This window comes from Petaurus breviceps, unplaced genomic scaffold, assembly GCF_028583685.1.
Source record: "Petaurus breviceps papuanus isolate PSGF00001 unplaced genomic scaffold, PetGlider_PUasm1.0 551, whole genome shotgun sequence".
NCBI classification, from domain to species: Eukaryota; Metazoa; Chordata; class Mammalia; order Diprotodontia; family Petauridae; genus Petaurus; species Petaurus breviceps.
The window spans coordinates 41,842,350-41,860,830 of record NW_027186372.1 but is presented as its reverse complement, the minus strand read 5'-3'; the positions used below and the strand labels follow the sequence as shown (position 1 = coordinate 41,860,830).

At 40.4% G+C, this 18,481-nt stretch overlaps 1 protein-coding gene across 1 annotated transcript in view; it reads left to right on the top strand.

Annotated features, from left to right (window-relative positions):
• The window catches only part of ARHGAP26 (Rho GTPase activating protein 26), a 517,847-nt gene extending 500,921 nt beyond the window's left edge, over window positions 1-16,926 (top strand). Inside the window, exons 21-22 of the mRNA XM_069102296.1 lie at window positions 5,854-5,907; window positions 11,159-16,926. Coding sequence (XP_068958397.1) covers window positions 5,854-5,907; window positions 11,159-11,247 — 143 coding nt within the window. The 3' untranslated portion in view covers window positions 11,248-16,926. The remainder of the gene's footprint in view (window positions 1-5,853; window positions 5,908-11,158) is intronic.
• Window positions 16,927-18,481: the final 1,555 nt, after the last annotated feature.

Sequence of the window (18,481 nt, the reverse complement as noted above, 5' to 3'; positions counted from 1 at the left end):
ATTAACCATGTGTCTGTGGGTAAGTCATTCGACCTTTGAACCTCAGTTTCATCATCTGTAAGATAACACTTTTTGTTGTTCAGTCAGTTAGTCATGTTTGACTCTTCATGACCCCATTATGGAACTTTCTGGGCAAAGACACTGGAGCATTCTGCCATTTCCTTCTTCAGAGGTTAAGGCAAACAGGTTAAGTGACTTGCCTAGGGTCACACAGCTAGTACGTGTCTGATGCTGGATTTGAACTCAGGTCTTCCTGACTCCAAGCCCAGCACTCTATTTACTAAGCCACCTGACTACCTCCAAAAATGACAGTCAGATGGTAGTTTGGAAGAAAAGTTGCTTTGTGAAACTATAAAATACCCCATCAGTACTTGGGTGACTGCATGGTTTGCAAGAACATTGATATTGATGGGATCATGGCTCCTTTTGGGTCTTCCTCCTTTAAAGCCCATGAACTTGAACTGACTTGGAGAGAGTGGAGGATAGAAGACTCCCTATGGTACATGGGCTCATGAAGAGTCAGGCATGACTGAACAACAATAATTTAAGGCCCAACTCAGGGATCATCTCCTCTGGCATACATCTTCCCTAATCCTGCTCAGTCAGAAATGATCTCTTTTCTTTGAATCATTTGTAGATTTAGAATCATAAAGGACCTTGAAGGTCATCAGGCACAAGGCCCCCCTTTTAATCCAGCCCAGAGGGATTGAGTGATTTGCCTGAGATCACACAGGTAGTAAGAGTCAGATTGAGGACCCAAAGACAAGTCCTCTGACTCCAAATCCATTTTTCTTTCTAAAATAGCACCCTTCCTAGTGAAAAGTGTCATCTCGTTTAGCTTATTCTGTTGGGGTGGGAGAGGCCAGGAAGAAAATCTGCATAGCACCTTTCTCCACATAGTATTCACTCAGAATGTATGCATCAATGCACGGTGTTTTTTGGGGAGTATGGCTGGAGTTGTTGTCAGGGAAAAACCTGGTGTCACTGGTAGCCTTCTACGTTCTTTGTGTGTTTGTTGTGCTGGAGAGCTGCCCAAGGTTATGCCTGCAACACTTCATGTGCATAAATGGAATCCTCCCTCCCTCAGAAGTCGTTTCAATTTGGTAAGTGTTTATTGGGTGTCTGTGAGGTGCAGGGCTAGAAACAATGGGCTCTCCTGTTTGTACATTCTGTGCTTCATCCAGACTGCTCCCAGATCTCGCCCTCCCTTCTCCCTCCTCCATGTTTTCTTGCTCACTTCCCTCTGCCTCCCCCTCTTCCAGACCCTACAGTCTCAGTCTACCAATTTTAATCCTTCTCCCATTTCAGCCTTGCTTTGGGAAAATATAAAATGCCCATCAGTGCTTGGGGGCACCCAGGTTCATAGATTTAGAACTTTTTCCATCTTTGTGGCTGGAAAGAACATCAGCATTGATGAGATCATGGCTGTGTTTGGGTCTTCCCACTTCTAGGCCCAACCTAGAGATCATCTCATCTGGCATCATCTTCCCTGATCTCCTCCTTTAGAAATGATCTCTTTCTTTGAATAGGTCATAGGTCACCTGTCCTATACATGTAATTATTTTTTCTAACTTGATATTATAGTTATTTGTGTACGTCTCATCTTCCCCACCAAATATAAACCCTGTGAGGCAAGGACAGTCCCAGTTTTCATCTTTGTGGTCCTGGGTTCAAATGTTACCTCTTGGTTACTACCTGTAGGACACTGGTCAAGTGGCTTACATTTTTCTGCTGTTTCCTTATCTATAAAAGGAGGGGAGTTGGGTAAGATAGCTAGGTGGTATACTGGGCCTAGAGTCAGGAAGGCCTGGGCTCAGCTGTGTGACCCTACACAAGTCACTTAACTTCTCTGCTTCAGTTTCCTTAACTGCAAAATATGAATGATGATAATAATAATAGCACCTTGCAGGTTATGGTGGCACATAGTAGATACTTAGTAAAATTTTCTCTCAATCCTTGTTACTTTATTTTTTTGTTTGTTTTTAGAATTTTACTTTTAACATTCATTTTTTAAAAAATAATTTGAATTCCAAACTTTCTCTCCCTTCCATCCCTTGCCCACCCATTGAGAAGGCCAGTGAAATGATATCAATTATAAATGCAAAATATACTTCCATCTTTCCTATACTTTACAAATACAGCTCCAGGACCAGTGTTAAAGGCTAAACTTTTGAAAGATCTGGACCATCGTTTTGCCTATTTATTTAAATGATAGTTTTTTAAATTACAAACTTTATAGACATCAACAAGTATGAATACACCCAGATAGAAAGAGGAAAAAAAAGAGAATTGTATCTGAAACTGCAAATCTCTATATTCTATCAGCTTGAGTTTTTAAAATGATATATTCAGTTTAACACAGTAGTCTCAATGTTGCCCTGCTTTACTATGTGCCCTTCTGAACCTCCTATTTTCTTCTGTGCATGTTTTAAATATTTCATTATTGTTTTCTTTTTTCTGCATCACTATCCATGCCATTATTCCCCTTTGATAGCACTCCCCCAACTCCCAAAAACAATAAAAGCCCTCCCCCTAACAAATAAGTATAATCAAGCAAAACAAATTCACAAAATCAAGCCGAACTAAAAATCTTGGTTACTTCCTCTCCCTTCTTCATCAGTCTTCTGGAGTTGTGATAGCTGCTTAAGACTTTCACAGTTGCTGTCCTTTACAGTCATGTCATTATATAAATTCGTGCCCTGGCTCTGCCCTCTTCACTCTGCATGCATTCACACACGTCATCCCAGATTTCACCGAATATAACCCTTCCATTTCTTTCAGCATAACATTCTTTTACATTCATGCCTCGTGATTTGTTCATTCCCTACTTGAAAGGTGTCCATACCATATGACTTCATGTTGTCTTTGGAATGGTGGGAGTTTGCTGTAACAAAGGATACTGCTGTAAATATTTTTGCATCCTTTCCAAACTCTGTCTGTAATCTTGTTATTCAGTAGTTTCAGTAGTGTCCAATTCTGTGTGACCCCATTTGGGGGTTTTCTTGGCAAAGATACTGGAGTGGTTTGCCTTTTCCTTCTCTACCTCATTTTACAGATGAAGAAACTGAGGCAAACAGGGTTAAGTGACTTGTCCACAGTCACACAGCTAGTGAATGTCTAAGGCCAGGTTTAAACTCAGGTCTTCTTGCCTCCGGGCCTTACCCTCTATCTGCTGCCTATCTTCAATTTACCTGGAATACATGCCTGCTAGGGGTATCAGAGGTATCCACAGTTCAGTCAGTTTGGGAATATAATTACAAACTGCTTTCCATAGTGCACTAATCCATAGCTCCACTAAACAGTGCATTAGTGTGCTGGTTCTTCCACATCCCCTTCCAACAATTTCATTTTCTTTTTTTATCACCCTTCCCAGTGTGATGAGTGTGAGGTAGAATCTGAAAGCCATCTTAATGTGCATTTCTCTTATTATTAGTGATCTGGAACATTTTTTCAGAAGGTTGTTGATAGCTTGCATTTCTGGATTTGAATAAATGACAGTTGACATCCTTCAACCAGTTGTATTTTGACTCTTGTTCTTATACATCTGTATGGGTATCAGATTTTTAACAGAGGAATTTATTGCAAAAAAATTTTCCTAGTTCGCTGTTCCCTTTCTAATTATAACTTTGCTTCCCACTATGCCCTCCCCCCCCCCCCCCCCCAAAAAAAACCTTTTCAATTTTATATAATCAAAATGGTCTATTTAGATTTTTTTCATTCATTTCAGGCCAAGCAAGTGTTTGGTCAAGAATTCTTCTCCCTCTCCAGAATTGTGAAAGGAATCTCCTTCCCTGTTTATGATACAATCTTGTATGCAGGTTCAAAAGTTTGTAGTCTTACAGATTTAGAGCTGTAGATGACCTTAAATACCATCTAGTACAACTGTAACATGCCCAGGGTCAAGCAGGTAATAAATAAGACAGGTAAAATTTGAACACTGTGCCTTTTATTTAGGTCATGTGTTCATTTGCATGTTATTGTGGTATAGGTTATGAGATATTGGCCCAAGCCTAATTTTTTTCCATATGCATTCCAATTTTCTCAGCAGTTTTTGTGGAATAGTGATTCCTTACCCCCAATAAAATGGTCTTTGGGTCTAATAAAACACTCTCTTACTATGTTCAATTGCTTCTGGTTTTTATGTTCCTAATTTACTCTGCAGATTAACTTTTCTCTATTTTTAAACTAGCACCAAATTTAACATTTCTGCAAAACATCTTGTAAAGATCATAGTCATATTTTTGTAATTCCTGGGTGTCTTGGTAAGTGACTCTTTTATACATTTCATAGTAATTTTGCTTTCTCTAGATTTCCTGGGTTTTATTGGTAACGGAGGTTAATTTTGTGTATGAGAGAACTTATCTTTTATCTTGGTATGTTAATGAGAAAAAGAATTTTAAAGAGGGAAAAAGCTAAACAGGACTAACCAACACATCAGCTGAGTCTTGCCACTACAAATGGAGCTTCACATTCATACTCTCCGACATGTGAAAAGAAGGGAAGAGGAAGTATATTTTTTTCATCTCTTCTTTGGAGTTAGTTTCATTTATAATTATAAAGTATGCAAGGGGTAGGGGCAGAAGAGGTAATATTGTAATTTCCATTTATATAGTTGTCTTGTTCTTAGCAAGCATGTATTAACCACCGTTTGCAAGCTACTATGCTAGGTTTTGGGGGTTCAGTGGCAAAAATCAAACTATTCTTGTGTACAACAAGTTTAAATTTCTCTTCTCTTTAGAGGTTCCTTCCATCTTTCCTTTTCTTAGCACCCTCACAATTGAAAGCTTTCTTCTTCCTCCTCCTGTGGAAAAGCTCAGAATTTTTCTTTATAGCACAGTGTCACAATCTTCCCTGACCCTATCTGGTTGGCTTCTAGGCAAGGAAGAGACATTTTAATATGTGGCATCACAGGGGCGGCCAGGTGGCTTAGCAAGTAAGAGCACCGGCTCCAGTATCGGGATGACCTGGGGATCAAATCCGGGCTCAGATACTCAGCACCATACCCAGAAATAACTGGCCGTGAAACCTTGAGCAAGTTACTTAACCCCGATTGCTTTTAAAAAAAAAATGTGGCATCACAGTCAGTCTCTAGGGAAACCATTGTGAGAATGAAAAGATTATTATGGAAACCCTGTTGAATTAACTCAGCTTCCTCTTGGAATCTCTGACTTATTTGAAGACCCAAGTCAGGCAATATCCTCTGCAAGAAACTTTTCCTAGCTCACTCCCCAGCTAGAGCCTAAGGCTCGCTCCCATCTGATCTGCATTGACCTTGTATGGACTGAGTTTATAATCAGTTTCCCCCTTTAGAATGTTCGCTTTTCTGTCATATCCTAGTTACTTAGCACAGTACCCCAAACATAGTAAGTACATAATAAATTCTTTGGATTGGTTGATCTTATTAATACTGGGATACCACTTTACATCTGCTGTCATTGAACTTAAGAGTCAAGTTGGGGCAGCTAGGTGGCTCAGTGGATAGCGCATTGGGCCTGGAGTCAGGAAGACCTCAGTTCAAATCTGACTTGAAACACTTAATAGGTATGTGACCCTGGGCAAGTCACTTAACCTCTGCTTGCCTTGGTTTACTCACCTGCAAAATGTGGATCACAATAGCACCAAATTCACAAGGTAGCTGTAAGAATCAAATGAGATAATATTTGTAAAGTGTTTCACCCAATGCCTATCTCATTGTAGATGCTTATAATGCTTGGTTTCCCAAGAACAGCCTAAGAGCAATATTCATAAATGACCAAGTGCTAAAATGAATGAAAAAGATGCCACTGAAAATTGCATTCTCAGAACTATAAAGAAACTTTGGAGGTCATCTTGTCCAATTCCCTTATTTTACAGATGAGGAAATGAGACCCAGTGAAAAGAAGCAACTTGTCCAAGGTCATACAGCTAGTAAGTGACAAAGCCAGTATTGGGTACCTGAACTCCTGACTCCCAAGCCAATGTACCTTACCCTCTGCTGCCACTGCCTCTCTGAGTGTTGTAGGAGCTCAGAAAAGGAAGAGGTGAAGATGAATTGGAATCACAAGGGGCAATTCTCTTACATAGGCAGGACTTGAATGTTAATATCATTCATATAGTGCCTACTATGGGCCAGACACTCTGCTAAGGGCTTTTACAGTGATCATTTCCTCTGATTGTCAGGAAATTGAGGCAGGCAGAAGTTAAGTGACTTGCCCAGAGTCACACAGCTAGTAAGCATGTGAGGCTGGATTTGAACTCCGGTTTAAATAAAGGATGGGAAAAGAACAAGGGTAGCAAGAATCAGGAGCACTGGCATGAGTCCCTCTGCAGCTTGTTGCCTTCTAAGATGGCACCCATTGAAGAAAAGTCATCATAGTTCGTCTGGTACTGGTGCCAGTGAATCAGCTTTTTTTTTTTTTTTTTGGAGGGGGGAAGGCAAGGCAGTTGGGGTTAAGTGAGTAGGTCAAGTGTCTGAGGTTTGAACTCAGGGCCTCCTGACTCCAGGGCCAGCACTCTATTCACTGCACCACCTAACTGCCCCAGTGAATTCAGCTTTGAGGCAATGGTCTGCAGGTCCCTTGCTGGTCATCTCAGCTCTCTCATGTTTATTGTTAATTGGCATCTCGTCTCTGCCTTCCTGCTACTTCATAACTTCTCTTACCATAGTTTCCCCGGGCTGCCACTACATTAGCAGATGTTGAGGACGCTGGTCTGAAAGAAGTGGGTTTAGGCAGCATTGTGTGTGGAAAGCGCACCGAGTTGAAGAACCTGGGTTTGAATCTTGGCTCTGAAAATTAACTTCTTGGGGCGGCCAGGTGGCTCAGCAAGTAAGAGTACCGGCTCCAGTGTCGGGATGACCTGGATCAAATCCAGGCTCAGATACTCAGCACCACACCCAGAAATAACTGGCTGTATAACCTTGAGCAAGTTACTTAACCCCAATTGCTTAGGGGTGGCCAGGTGGCTCAGTGAGTAAGAGCACCGGCTCCAGTGTCGGGATGACCTGGATCAAATCCGGGCTCAGATACTCAGCACCACACCCAGAAATAACTGGCCATGTAACCTTGAGCAAGTTACTTAACCCCGATTGCTTTAAAAAAAAATAAAAAAGAAAATTAACTTCTTCTGTAGGACTTTAGATAATCAATTGTTCTCGTTAAAAATGAGGGGAGTGAACTAGAAGATTTCCAAGTCTCCCTCCAACTCTACAGTCCTAAGATCTTGGGTCTGGACAAAAAGTCTTGTCAGGGATTCTATTCTTTGAAAGCTTATGGCTTCCTGAAGTTGGGTTGGACCTAAGGTCTTCCCAGATTTTGATGAGAATAAAATTGAAGAGTGAGGAATTAACTTAAAAGTCGTCTAAAGATGGAAATTGCCTTACAGTACTGGTTGGGGTGGGTACTTGAGTATCAGGAAGAATCTGGAACCTGGAAGATTTGTATTTCTTTCTAAGTTGTCATGGTATTGACCTCGGGGGAAGTTTTTCAATTGCCAGATGCCATATTGTAGTAGAGAGAGGTATGGTTTGGATTTGTGGATCTTTTTCATTAAAGCTCTAGATAATGAGATATTTGGTTAAATTCAAGCCTTCCTGCTGAATTCAGTTAAGGACCCTGTCCTAAGGAATGGTGAAAGCACCAAAAAAGTTTTTTTCTTAGAGGTTTTTTTTAAGTTTAGTGTTTTCTTTATTGTTTAGTGTTTTCTTAAAGTATTTTTTTCCTACTTCCTCTTCATAGATACTGACAAAGGTCCAAAGCCCAGCAGCTACTTTGGAGCCTTTCCCAGAGTTCAGTATCTGAGCATTGTGCAAGGGAATTGAAGGCAGAGTCACCAGAGGAAGTAGATAGAGGGGAAAGCTTTGACCCTCTCTTTCCCAAAAAGGAATTTAGGTCTGGAAGAGGGCCGGGGCAATTTTGATCTTATAAATCTCTGTACAGCTCCACCTATTTTTTTTTTCTGTCCACATTTTTTTTTTCATTATCTCCTTTCTGGTCTTTATGCTCCATCCTCTTCCCAAACCCGAGCCAGGTTTATATGGTAGCTCTCGGGTAGAAGTAGTTTTCTAAAACAAGTACAGGAAGTCACTTAATTAGCCTGGGGAGGGGAGTAGGGGAAACTTAATTCTCTCAAAACAATCTAAGAAAATTAGTTTCCCTGATAGACAAGAAATGAATGCCCTTGCTCTCTCCCCAGAGTGAGGCTTATACAATCAGTGCTGAAACATCAATATCCCCTTCACAGTCCTTCCTTCCTTGTTTCCTTCCTCCAGCTTTTGGCTACTCTGCAAATTCAACAAGGCTTATATAATCCTTTCATCACCACAATGGTTTCCATAGAGACTGATTGTGATGTCACAAATGAGACTGTATCTTCTTTGCCTGTTGAAAAGTCAAAGCCAACCAAATAAGATCAAGGAAGGTTGTGACCCTGAGATATAAAGACTAATTTTTAACTTTGCTTTGGAAGAAGGAAGAGGAGGGCTTTCAGTGTGTGAGGGTGCCAAGAAAAGGAAGGAAAGGAGGAACTTCCAGAGAGCAGAAGAAACTCCTCAAGGGACAGGGACACTTTTATTTCTGCCTTTAGATTCTCAACACCCTGGTATAGTGGCTTGCAAATAGTAGATGCTTAATAAATGCTCATCAAGGATACAATGACAACAATATAAATGAAAACAACAAAAGCCAACTCATGAATGTGTGTGATTATAATGACCAAGATTGCCCCCAAAAAAGAGATGAAAAAAATGCACTTTCCTCTCTTCTTTGCAGAGGAGGGGGTACTGATGGGTGGAACATTACACATACTATCAGACTCATTTAATGAGTTGCCTAGTTCTGTTAAAGTTTTTTCCCCCTTTGGCTCTCTAGGTAAAGAAAGGGGTTAACATAGAAATAGAATGTTTAAAAAATAGGTCAATAGGTTCAAAAAGGAAGAGGAAAAATGCCATTGTAGAACTTGTGAAGGGAAATGGACAGTAGGGGTAAGGTTTAAGAGAAAAAAATGAAATGCACAGCCAAGAAGACCAAGAAACGGTGTCCAGACTGTTAGGGTTCATTGCTACAAGTGATTCAGTACTTACCCCAAAGAAAAAAATTAAAACTTTGTAGTTTTATTCAGTAAACCTTAGAATTAGACAGGTGTCCCAAAAGTCTTCATGTTACTAAAGTTTATGAAAGCTATAAAAGAGCAAACCTACACCAAGACTTCTGGAACACCCTTTATAAATGACCCCAAGTGATCTCTAGTCAGAATCATCCTTCTAACTTCTCTGGGAAGGTTGGTGGTGCTATGTGCAAGAAATAAACACTCCAGTTCATCTTGCCCTCCTCCTCCAGCCCTCACATCCCTTTGCCAAGCCTTCCAGGGTCTTTCCCCATAGAATTGTTTGAATTTATCTCCTCTCCACTCACCACTATCCTCATTCAGGCCCCTTTCCTTCTGTCTACACTAATCTAGCCAATTGTTGTTCAGTTGTGTCCCCACTTGGGGCTTTCTTGGCAGAGATATTGAAGTGGCTTGCCATTTCCTTCACCAGCTCACTTTAGAAATGAGGAGACTAAGGCAAACGGGGCTAAGTGACTTGCCCAGGGTCACACAGCTAAGCAATGTCTGAGGCTAGAGTTGAACTCAGGAAGATGAGTCTTCCTAACTCTAGGCCTGGCACTCTATCCACCGTGCCACCTAGCTGCCTTAATCTAACCAATAGCCTCCGAATTAATCTTCTGGTCCTCATATTCTTCTATATCAGGTCCACCCTTTTTAAAAATTTTGTTGAAATCATTTTATTGTGAACTTAACCAAACGTTTTAATATATAATATATATACAAAGAATATATATATATATATATATATATATATATATAAGAAGATAAAATGAGATGAGAAATTGAACTTTTACATAAGTCCTTTTAAGAAACTTTTGTAGCTACATTACATTTAACACGGAAGTCAACAAAATTGTTCTATTTCCCTTTCTGAACTTGATTTTGCCATTTCTGTTTTTTATGATACCGTATTTTTGCCTCAGAATTTAAATTTTTATTTATTCTTTGTTATTCTGACCTTGACACACATCAACATTTCAAAGAACAGAAAAGGAGAATTGTATATGAAACTATAACTCTACTATTTTCAGCTTTATGTTTTTCCCCAATTTTATAATAAATTCGAAATGTTAGTTCCAATACTGATCTTATCTTTCTCTCCTTCTGAACTTCCTTCTTTTCTTTTCTGTGGATTTTTTAGAATTTTCATTGATGATTTTTTCCCCCTCTTTAAAAAAAAACAAAACACAGTCAAGGAAAACAAATCAGTACATTGGACACGTCTAAAAAATATGTCTTTCTTTGCATTTTTAAAAATGTTTTCTAGATTCTTTTTTTACTTCATATTTATCACTAACCAATAACCTACTCCTTACTCTTTAAATATAATCCCTCCCTTGTAACATCTTTCACACAGTTACTAAAATTGACTTCCTATTACATGAGTCTGGTCATCTTGCCCCTTTACTCAAAACCCTATTGCCTATAGGCTAAAAAGCAAACTTAGCCTGACTTGTAAGGGCCTCCCTGCTCTCCTTCCAGCCTATCTTTCTGGCCTTATTTCATATTATTACCTCCCTTCATGTTATCTAGGTTCCCATCAAAATGGCATAATAGCCTTTCCCCAGACTCAACAAGTTATCTCCTGTGTACTTGGTCCAGGACATCACTCATACCAGGAATCATTCCTCCTCATCTTCTCTTGTTAAAATCTTCCCTTCAAGACACAACTCGAGTATACCTTCCTCTTTTGGATACTTTGCTAATAATAAGGAGTGAAATCCAGTTTTCTTTTGTTCCTGTTACATTCTATCTTGCATGATACATATTTGTATACATGTTACATCCCCCTTTCCAATAGATTTGGAGGTTCCTTGAGGTCAGAATGTATAGTTTTTCATTTCTGTGTCCCCCAGCACTAAATCTAATGCCTTGCACATGAAAAATGCTTAATGAAAGTCTGAATTGGATCATGATACCAATGATTAGATTGTAAGGTCCTTAAAACACTGTTTTATTTCTCTGTACCTAGTACCATGTATCTGAGTATAGTAGATCCTTGACCGATTTTTATTGTGGGAATTGAACTATTAATGTTTCCTCTTTTTGTTTTTTCCTTTCCCTTCTTTCACAGTTCATCCATCTCAGGAGCCTGGCTGGTTAGAGGGAACTTTGAATGGGAAGACAGGATTAATCCCGGAGAACTATGTTGAGTTTCTCTAACTTTGGACACCCGAGCAATACTGCTGAATGTTACATGGTATCCATGACAACTGCTGATCAGGGTGCAATAGATCATTTCTCTCAGCCACAGAGAAATGCAGGGCAACGGACTATTTTTCCTCTCTGTCAAAATGAATGTTTCTGTGAATCCTAGTGTCCAGTCTGTATCATCATCTCAGCTGATGCGCAGCAATGCTTTAAGTGATGGAATCAGGAGGACAGCTGGGTTCTGACACGTTGGTATAAGCTTGCAACGTGGCCATTTTCTCATGAACACTCCAAGCAGAGAAGACTCGATTCTCATTCTGGGGAGATTTGAGCACAGAACTCCAGGGTGGAAGAATAGGCAATAAGTGGTCCCAGAAACGTAGGAGGTGGGGGAAGGAGACTGACCAGAAGAGGGGTCTCTCTCATATGGTGGGGTGGGCTTCTGCTTTTGTTTACAGTGAGCTCTTCATTCCATGAGACCCACTCTGCTCACAGGCAAGCTGCTGTCTGATCTTGGGGTGGGAAGGGGTTAAGGCCTTGTTTACATAATTTCAAACCACTCACCATTTCTGTAGCAGCTGTTTGCCCATCCTCAGCAAAACTCAGTCCAATCTTCTCACAGGAGGAAGCACGCACCCCCTCCAGCAAAGGCCTATCTCTTCAACAGAGGGCTGAGATCACCTGGTAACCATGGCAACCTGGCCTACTGCAAAACAAACAAAAAAAAAGAAAATCTCTAAAACACATTTTTTTTTTCTCTTTCGATCTTTTCCTTCACCCCCTGGCATTGGTGTCTTTTCCTAATGGTTTTAAAGGACTACTTCACAGTAGAATAAGAAACTGGAATGATCTGCTTGGGGGCAGGCATGACAGCAGCTGGGAATTGGCCACTTTCTGGATGAGCGTGAGCAGTACCAGTGTATATTTGGAGCAAACCCTCAGCATTTTTGAGATTAGATTGCAGCTAGGCAAAACATTTGTGCTGGATTCAACTGGCATTTCCTCTCTGGAGGACAAGATGCTGCTCCTGAAAAATGACTTATTCCCTTTGTCTTTTTGCTTGTTTCATATCTCACCCATCACCCCTCCTGGACTTAATCAGAATTATACCCTTTTCCCCTCCCCTCAATTTACCTGACAGAATCCTGAGCTTCCATGTTTGGGGAACGGGCCTAGTCCAGCTACCCATTCTTCTCTTGGTGATTTTCAAGGATATCCTGTTCTTACCATGTGGCCACAGGTGCCACATCTGTTCACTGCCATTAGTATAATGTAAATTGTTTTTTGGTCTACATAAGTATTAGCTTGTTCCTCTGGCAAATTGTGATTGTAAAGGAGACACACGTAGTGCTCTTCTCCTACCAGAAAAAAAAGAGGGAAAGAGGTGGTTTCTTGAGAAGGATATTCTCTTTGCAAGGAAGAGTGAGCCCTTGGAGGATCTTTGTGGGTAGAGATTGTCTTGTGAGATTTACCAGGGGCAGAGTGGGGCTATTTTCTGTTTCAGATTTAAGAGTTAAGGGTAAAAAGCTTTACAACTTCCTTTGAACAGCATCTCATTGGCTGAGACACTCAAAAAATGCTAAGCTGCCTGACTGCCCTTTTGGAACAAGCATGTTTGTACCAAGGGAGAATTGTCCTCTCCTCACCGGTCCCTTGAGTCCTATGACTCCTGTGGAATTAACTTCAAAGAACGAAATGAAACTTGAGTTGGTGAATTACTGTATCTTACTTTTTTATTGAAGAAATTAACTTGTAAATAGAGAAATTTGAATATTCTATGGTAAAGTTTTATATTTGATATTTTAAGATGAGCTCTAGTGAGTGAGCCACTTGACCTATGTAAAACTTGTACAGTGCAGGGAAGAGAAGGATGGTCAGGAGACTTCAGCCAGCATAGCCCTGATAAAGTCTGAATTGGCCCCAGCTGCTCATCTGGCTGGCGGAAAGTGGTTTTGCTCACTTTAATCGATCCAGAAATATTAGCTAATTCTTTCCCAGGCCTTGGTGTTGGAGTAAAAGGAAAGGAGGAGCTTAAGTAAATAAAAACTCCCCCTGAGTGATTGATTGGCTTCTAGAGCAGTGAGGTGGGAGAGGCAGGAGCATGTGTCCTTGGCCAGTCGGCAGGGAGAGAGCAAGGGATTTGTAGTTGGTATTTTCTGGGGGGTAGTGCATGATGCTTACCATATATAGAGGAGATGTGACAGCTTCTGGATCTTTATCTCTTACCTTCCCCCCACAGCTCTGAGACTCACTGGTTCTGGAGTATCTGCAAAAGATTAAAATCTAGGCCTTCTTCCCTGTTTTCTCTACCTCCTATACACCTTTCTTCTAGCTATCAAAACAAGAGGTGAGTGAGGGATGGCAATAAGCATTGCCCTTCCTTTTATCCTCATTGGCTTTCATCAATGGCATTAATGTTATCAGGGCCAGGTGTTTCATTTTCATCCACAATTAATGTGAGTCCCCCCTTGTCTTTGTCACAGCTCAGACATCAGATATTTTCTAGTAACCCAGTCAGGGGCTACCAGGAACGCTGCTGCAGGATAAACAGGACAAGAATTCGGCATGGGCAGAAAGACAGGGCTCAAAGGGCTTGTTGGCGTTAACCCAAGGAGAGAGGGTCCAGAGTGTCTTCCGGGGGGGGGAGGGGGGAATGAGAGAGGAAGAAGGGAAAGCTCTCTCAACGAAGGGGCAGTTACTTCTCAAGGGTAAACAATTTCTAATCTTGTCTTCTGTGCTGCCTTTTTTTTTAATAGAAAGAGCCAAACCAAGGGTTTTTTTTTTTTTTGCTACATTTGGTATGTTTAAATAGCAATGTATCTAGTCAGAGCTAAGTGTATGTGGGCTCTGTGCACTGACCAAGAGAAATGTTGCACCCTGGCTAGAGAAAGTTTCCACTTTCACCCTCCTGTGGTCCAAAGCATTTCCCCTTGGAAGCTTATTCTTCAGTCCACAGCAGGGAGTCTTGTTTTGGAGCCAAAGGGAAATAGAGCTGCTGTCCTTGGGATTTTTCAGGCTTACCCCCTTCCCTTGCTAGGCTACTCTAGGCCAGTGACAGATGGCTCTATGTTTTCGGCTTTTCTAGGCAGCCTCTCTTCATGCCTGTTAGCTCCAGCCCAGGTAAAAAACCACTCTGAATAGGAGCCAGGGAGAAGAAAGACATTTTCCTTTTAACCTTGGTCTTTAACATTTCCATTATTGATTTTTCCCCCAGTTCTCCATCTTTCAGCTTGACTAGAAATGTGGTGGGGAGGAGGATGGGATGATGGACTAGAGTAGAGAAGCTGGTCATTGATGAATGCTTCCCCAAGTTCACCCTGGAACCTGACGCCTCCTACAGAGCCTGATGGACCCTTTATTTTGGTCAGGGTGACGAAGGCCTTGTAAATGGCTACAAGGTACTGAAGAGTGGGGCCAGCTGGCACACCTCCCAGCATCCAGGAGGTCACCAGCTCCCTCAGCGGTTGTTCCAGATTTCCGAAGATAGGAGGTATACAGCCCAGCCAACTTGTGGCCTCCCAGCCTTATGTTTACCACCTCTTCAGTGAAAGGGTTCTTCTGTATCTCTGACCAAATTCTCATTTCAGTATTAGTTCACTTTTTGCTTGGTGTTCCATGGATGCTGAGAACAAATGACATTTGTGGGCAATAATGACCTTGCTGAAGGTCAGTTTGAACACTTGCCTAGGACTCTATACATATTGTAACAGTACTAGGGAGGAAAGAACTCTTTAACACCTCTCTAAATCATAGATTTTAGAATAATAAAAATACAGTCCTGCCTGATTAGTAGAGCTTCAGGTGACTTAGAAATTCATTACCTTTGGGTATTTTCCCCTTTGGGCAGGGGTGGGGCTTTCTTCCAAAAGGTAGTCTTGATCACCAGATACCATTGGATAGTTGTGTATAAAGGTGCATTGGCAAGGTCGGTTCCTTCCACAGCTATACAATTTAACACAGGCCTAAATGTGTCTAAAAAACAACCATGTAATGGCCAGGAAAGCAGCCAGTATTAAAATTTGCTGCCTGATTTAAAAAAAAATAAATTTGTTACCAATATGTTCCATGTTAAGGAGTTAACTATTATCTCTGGCTAATTTTCAGTTACTTTGACAGTCCTGCCTTGAACTCAGCAGCTGTTGGGCAATTCACACCCTGTGCTGGTGTTTAAAAAATTCTCCATACGCTCAGATGTATTTAGCAGCCATACTGATCCCCCAGCAAGGTCCAACTACTCCCTACTTGCAGAATAAAATGATAGCAGTAGCAGTGAAATGAACCTTATTCTTACAGACTACCTCTGATAAGACTCCAAAGGGTTATAATTTGCTTCTTGTATACCATACCTACAGTTCTCATTTAAATAGCTTCCAGATACCGAGTAAAAAGGCACTTAGAAAACCCAAATGCCCCAAGACCAAGCATTGGAATGAGCAGGCACCTAACACTGCTTCTGGAGGGTCTCCTTGAGAGATGAAGGGACTAACATCTCTCCATGGGTCTGTACATCACAATGTACAACCAGATGGGAAATGCAACATGATAACTTTGGAAGTTGAGTCAGGCCCCAGAATACTGTTGAATGCCCAGGTGATGATTTTAGTATCATTCCCCTAGTCACAATTCTCCTCAGTGTTCCCCTTTGAGAACCAGAGTATTAGGATAAAAATAAGAGAAATCAGCAGAACGTCATAGCATCTGGGCTACTTGGACCATGCCCTGGAAGTGTTAAGTGATGGGACCTAGTGTTTCCACCTTGCTATACAGAGCATCTTTCTTGAGCATTTAAATGCCAGTCCTCACAGGCACATCACATCCAGAGTTAATTTTATACCTGTGAAATGGAAAGATCTGAAAATTCAGTATGTATATGTATGAGTATGTGTTTGTGTATGTATATGTACAGAACATATATTTACATATATAGCTATATAAGCAGACCTACAGAAGCCTGCGGTCACTGAGCCATTATAGAGTTAAAGATTCAGGGGTTAGGAAATAGGTTAGAGAGGCAAGTTATTGACTCTAAAAAATGATCAGAGATGTAAATTAAGTGCCATTTTAAAACTTTGTTCATATTTATAAGATGTTTGCTATCTACAGCCATGTTCTTTATTAACTTAATCAAAATTCTGTTGAAAAATCATACATTGATTATGGTAACTGGCTTTTAGCTACCATGCTCAGAAGCATTCTCAAAGATGTCAATATTTCAGGAAAGAAAGATTATGCATGTTTAATTTGTTATTTAGGCTACCTTTGAGTGTGCTATCAAGTGCTGTGATGTAATAAATATTAATAAAGTACTTAAAAATGGCACTTTAATGTTAAAAAAATTATACTATATAAATAATGCACTATCTTAAACTTCAACTCAGTATTTGGTATTGACTGGTGCGTAGAATCCAATACAGTAATTACAAAGTAATTTGTGGTTAGAGTGCAACTCACCCCACACACAAACCCCAGTTATTAGTAGAACAGATATGTTTTGTTTTATTTTGCCATGTGCGAGCTTTTTTTTTTTTTTTTTAATGTGCTATTGCTTTATTTGACTGCAACTCTGGAGATCAAGCTGTTTCTGTCCGCGTGGCCTTTGAGACTTTGCTTTCTTACATTTGTTCAGTTTGTGTGACAATCCCTGTGAAAGGAGTGGAAGTTTGATTTCAAATTAAATGACTTTTCCATTTGGTGGCATGTCTGTTTCTTGGGGCTTGGATCACTTTTAATATGTGTATATCCCCCAATCGGTATAAAGAAGGGCACCATCACCCTAACCTTTTTGAGCAGTTTCAGTTCTTCTTGGACAATCTGACTTTGATGTGAAGTTACCCAGACTAGATTAGAGTTGGAAGGTATCTTGGACGTCACTAGCTCCGATCCCTTCATTTCACTACTAGTACCACTAATAATACTAATGAAAATAATAAGAATAGCTGACAATTTATATGACTCTTTGAAGTTTGCAAGGTAATTATATGTTCATTCTATCACTTGGTTTTCCACCTGAGGCCCAGAGCGGGTAAGAGACTCCCATGGTCATATAGCATGTAACAGTTCTAAGAATCCTGATCCTTTAATTCCAAATCCATTCTCCTCTTTACTATTATTCTGCATCGCGTTGAACATATAGACAAAATCCCCTGGGCAACCTCTTTGGCAAGCATTTGCTTCAACACCTCCACAGAGGGAGAACTTCCTAGGCAAGCCATTCCACTTTTGGCAGGCTAATTGAGTGTTTCTCTCTCCTCCCCCATCCTCTCCTCCCTTTCCCTCTCCCTCTCCTCACTCCTTCCCTCCCTCCATCCCTTTCTCTCTCTCTGTCCCTCTCATTCCTTTTACTTCTTCCGCATGTAATCAAACAGAACATCTCTAATCCTTCATTCTCTGAGGCAGCCATAATACTTGAAAACAGTTCTCATGCCCCACCCTCTGCTACCCCAAACTTTCTCTTCAATGCTAAAACACCTCCAGTTCTTTCAAACATTCTTTGTATGCCATGAAAGTCAGTTGCAAGATAAAAGAATGATTTTGGTTACCTTCTGTTACTAAAGAACCATAGGGTTTCAGAATAGAAGTGTAAAAGAAAAATGCCCTTTCTCCCTATGTTATTTGACACGATTCTAAAAATGCTCACGACAGCAATAAAACAAGAAAGGCATACACAGTGGCTAAGAGGAGTCACATATCCTCATTGGTAAGCCATGTGATAGTTTACTTAGGATACCCTAGAGTATCAGCATAGACTCTGAGATGATTAATAGCTTTAGGAACAAAAGATTCAGTATAAATCCATGCAAATTTTCAGTATTTCCCTATGCAGCAACAACAAAGCCCAAGAAGAAATATAAATTCTAATTCTTAACATATAAATACCAAGAAACGTTCAAGGTCTATAGAAATGCAATTACAAAACACTTTAAAGACAAAAAATAAATGTCAAATAATTGGCAGAACATTTATTGCTCATGGCTGGGCTTTCAATTAATAAAAATTATGGGATTACTCAGTTTGGTGTTATATCAATCAAACTGTCAAGAAGGTAATTCATAGAGCTTGACAAGAGTGGCAAAATGATTTGGAGCAGCATGAAGCCTAGAACTTCAAGGGAAACAAGGATTGGGGTGTAGTGAAAATGAAGGAGGAATAGCATTTCCAAACTAAAATGAATTATGAACCAGTCATTGGTGAAACCATTTGATGCTTATTTTTTTTTTAATGGAAAAGTTGATCAGTGAAACGTCAG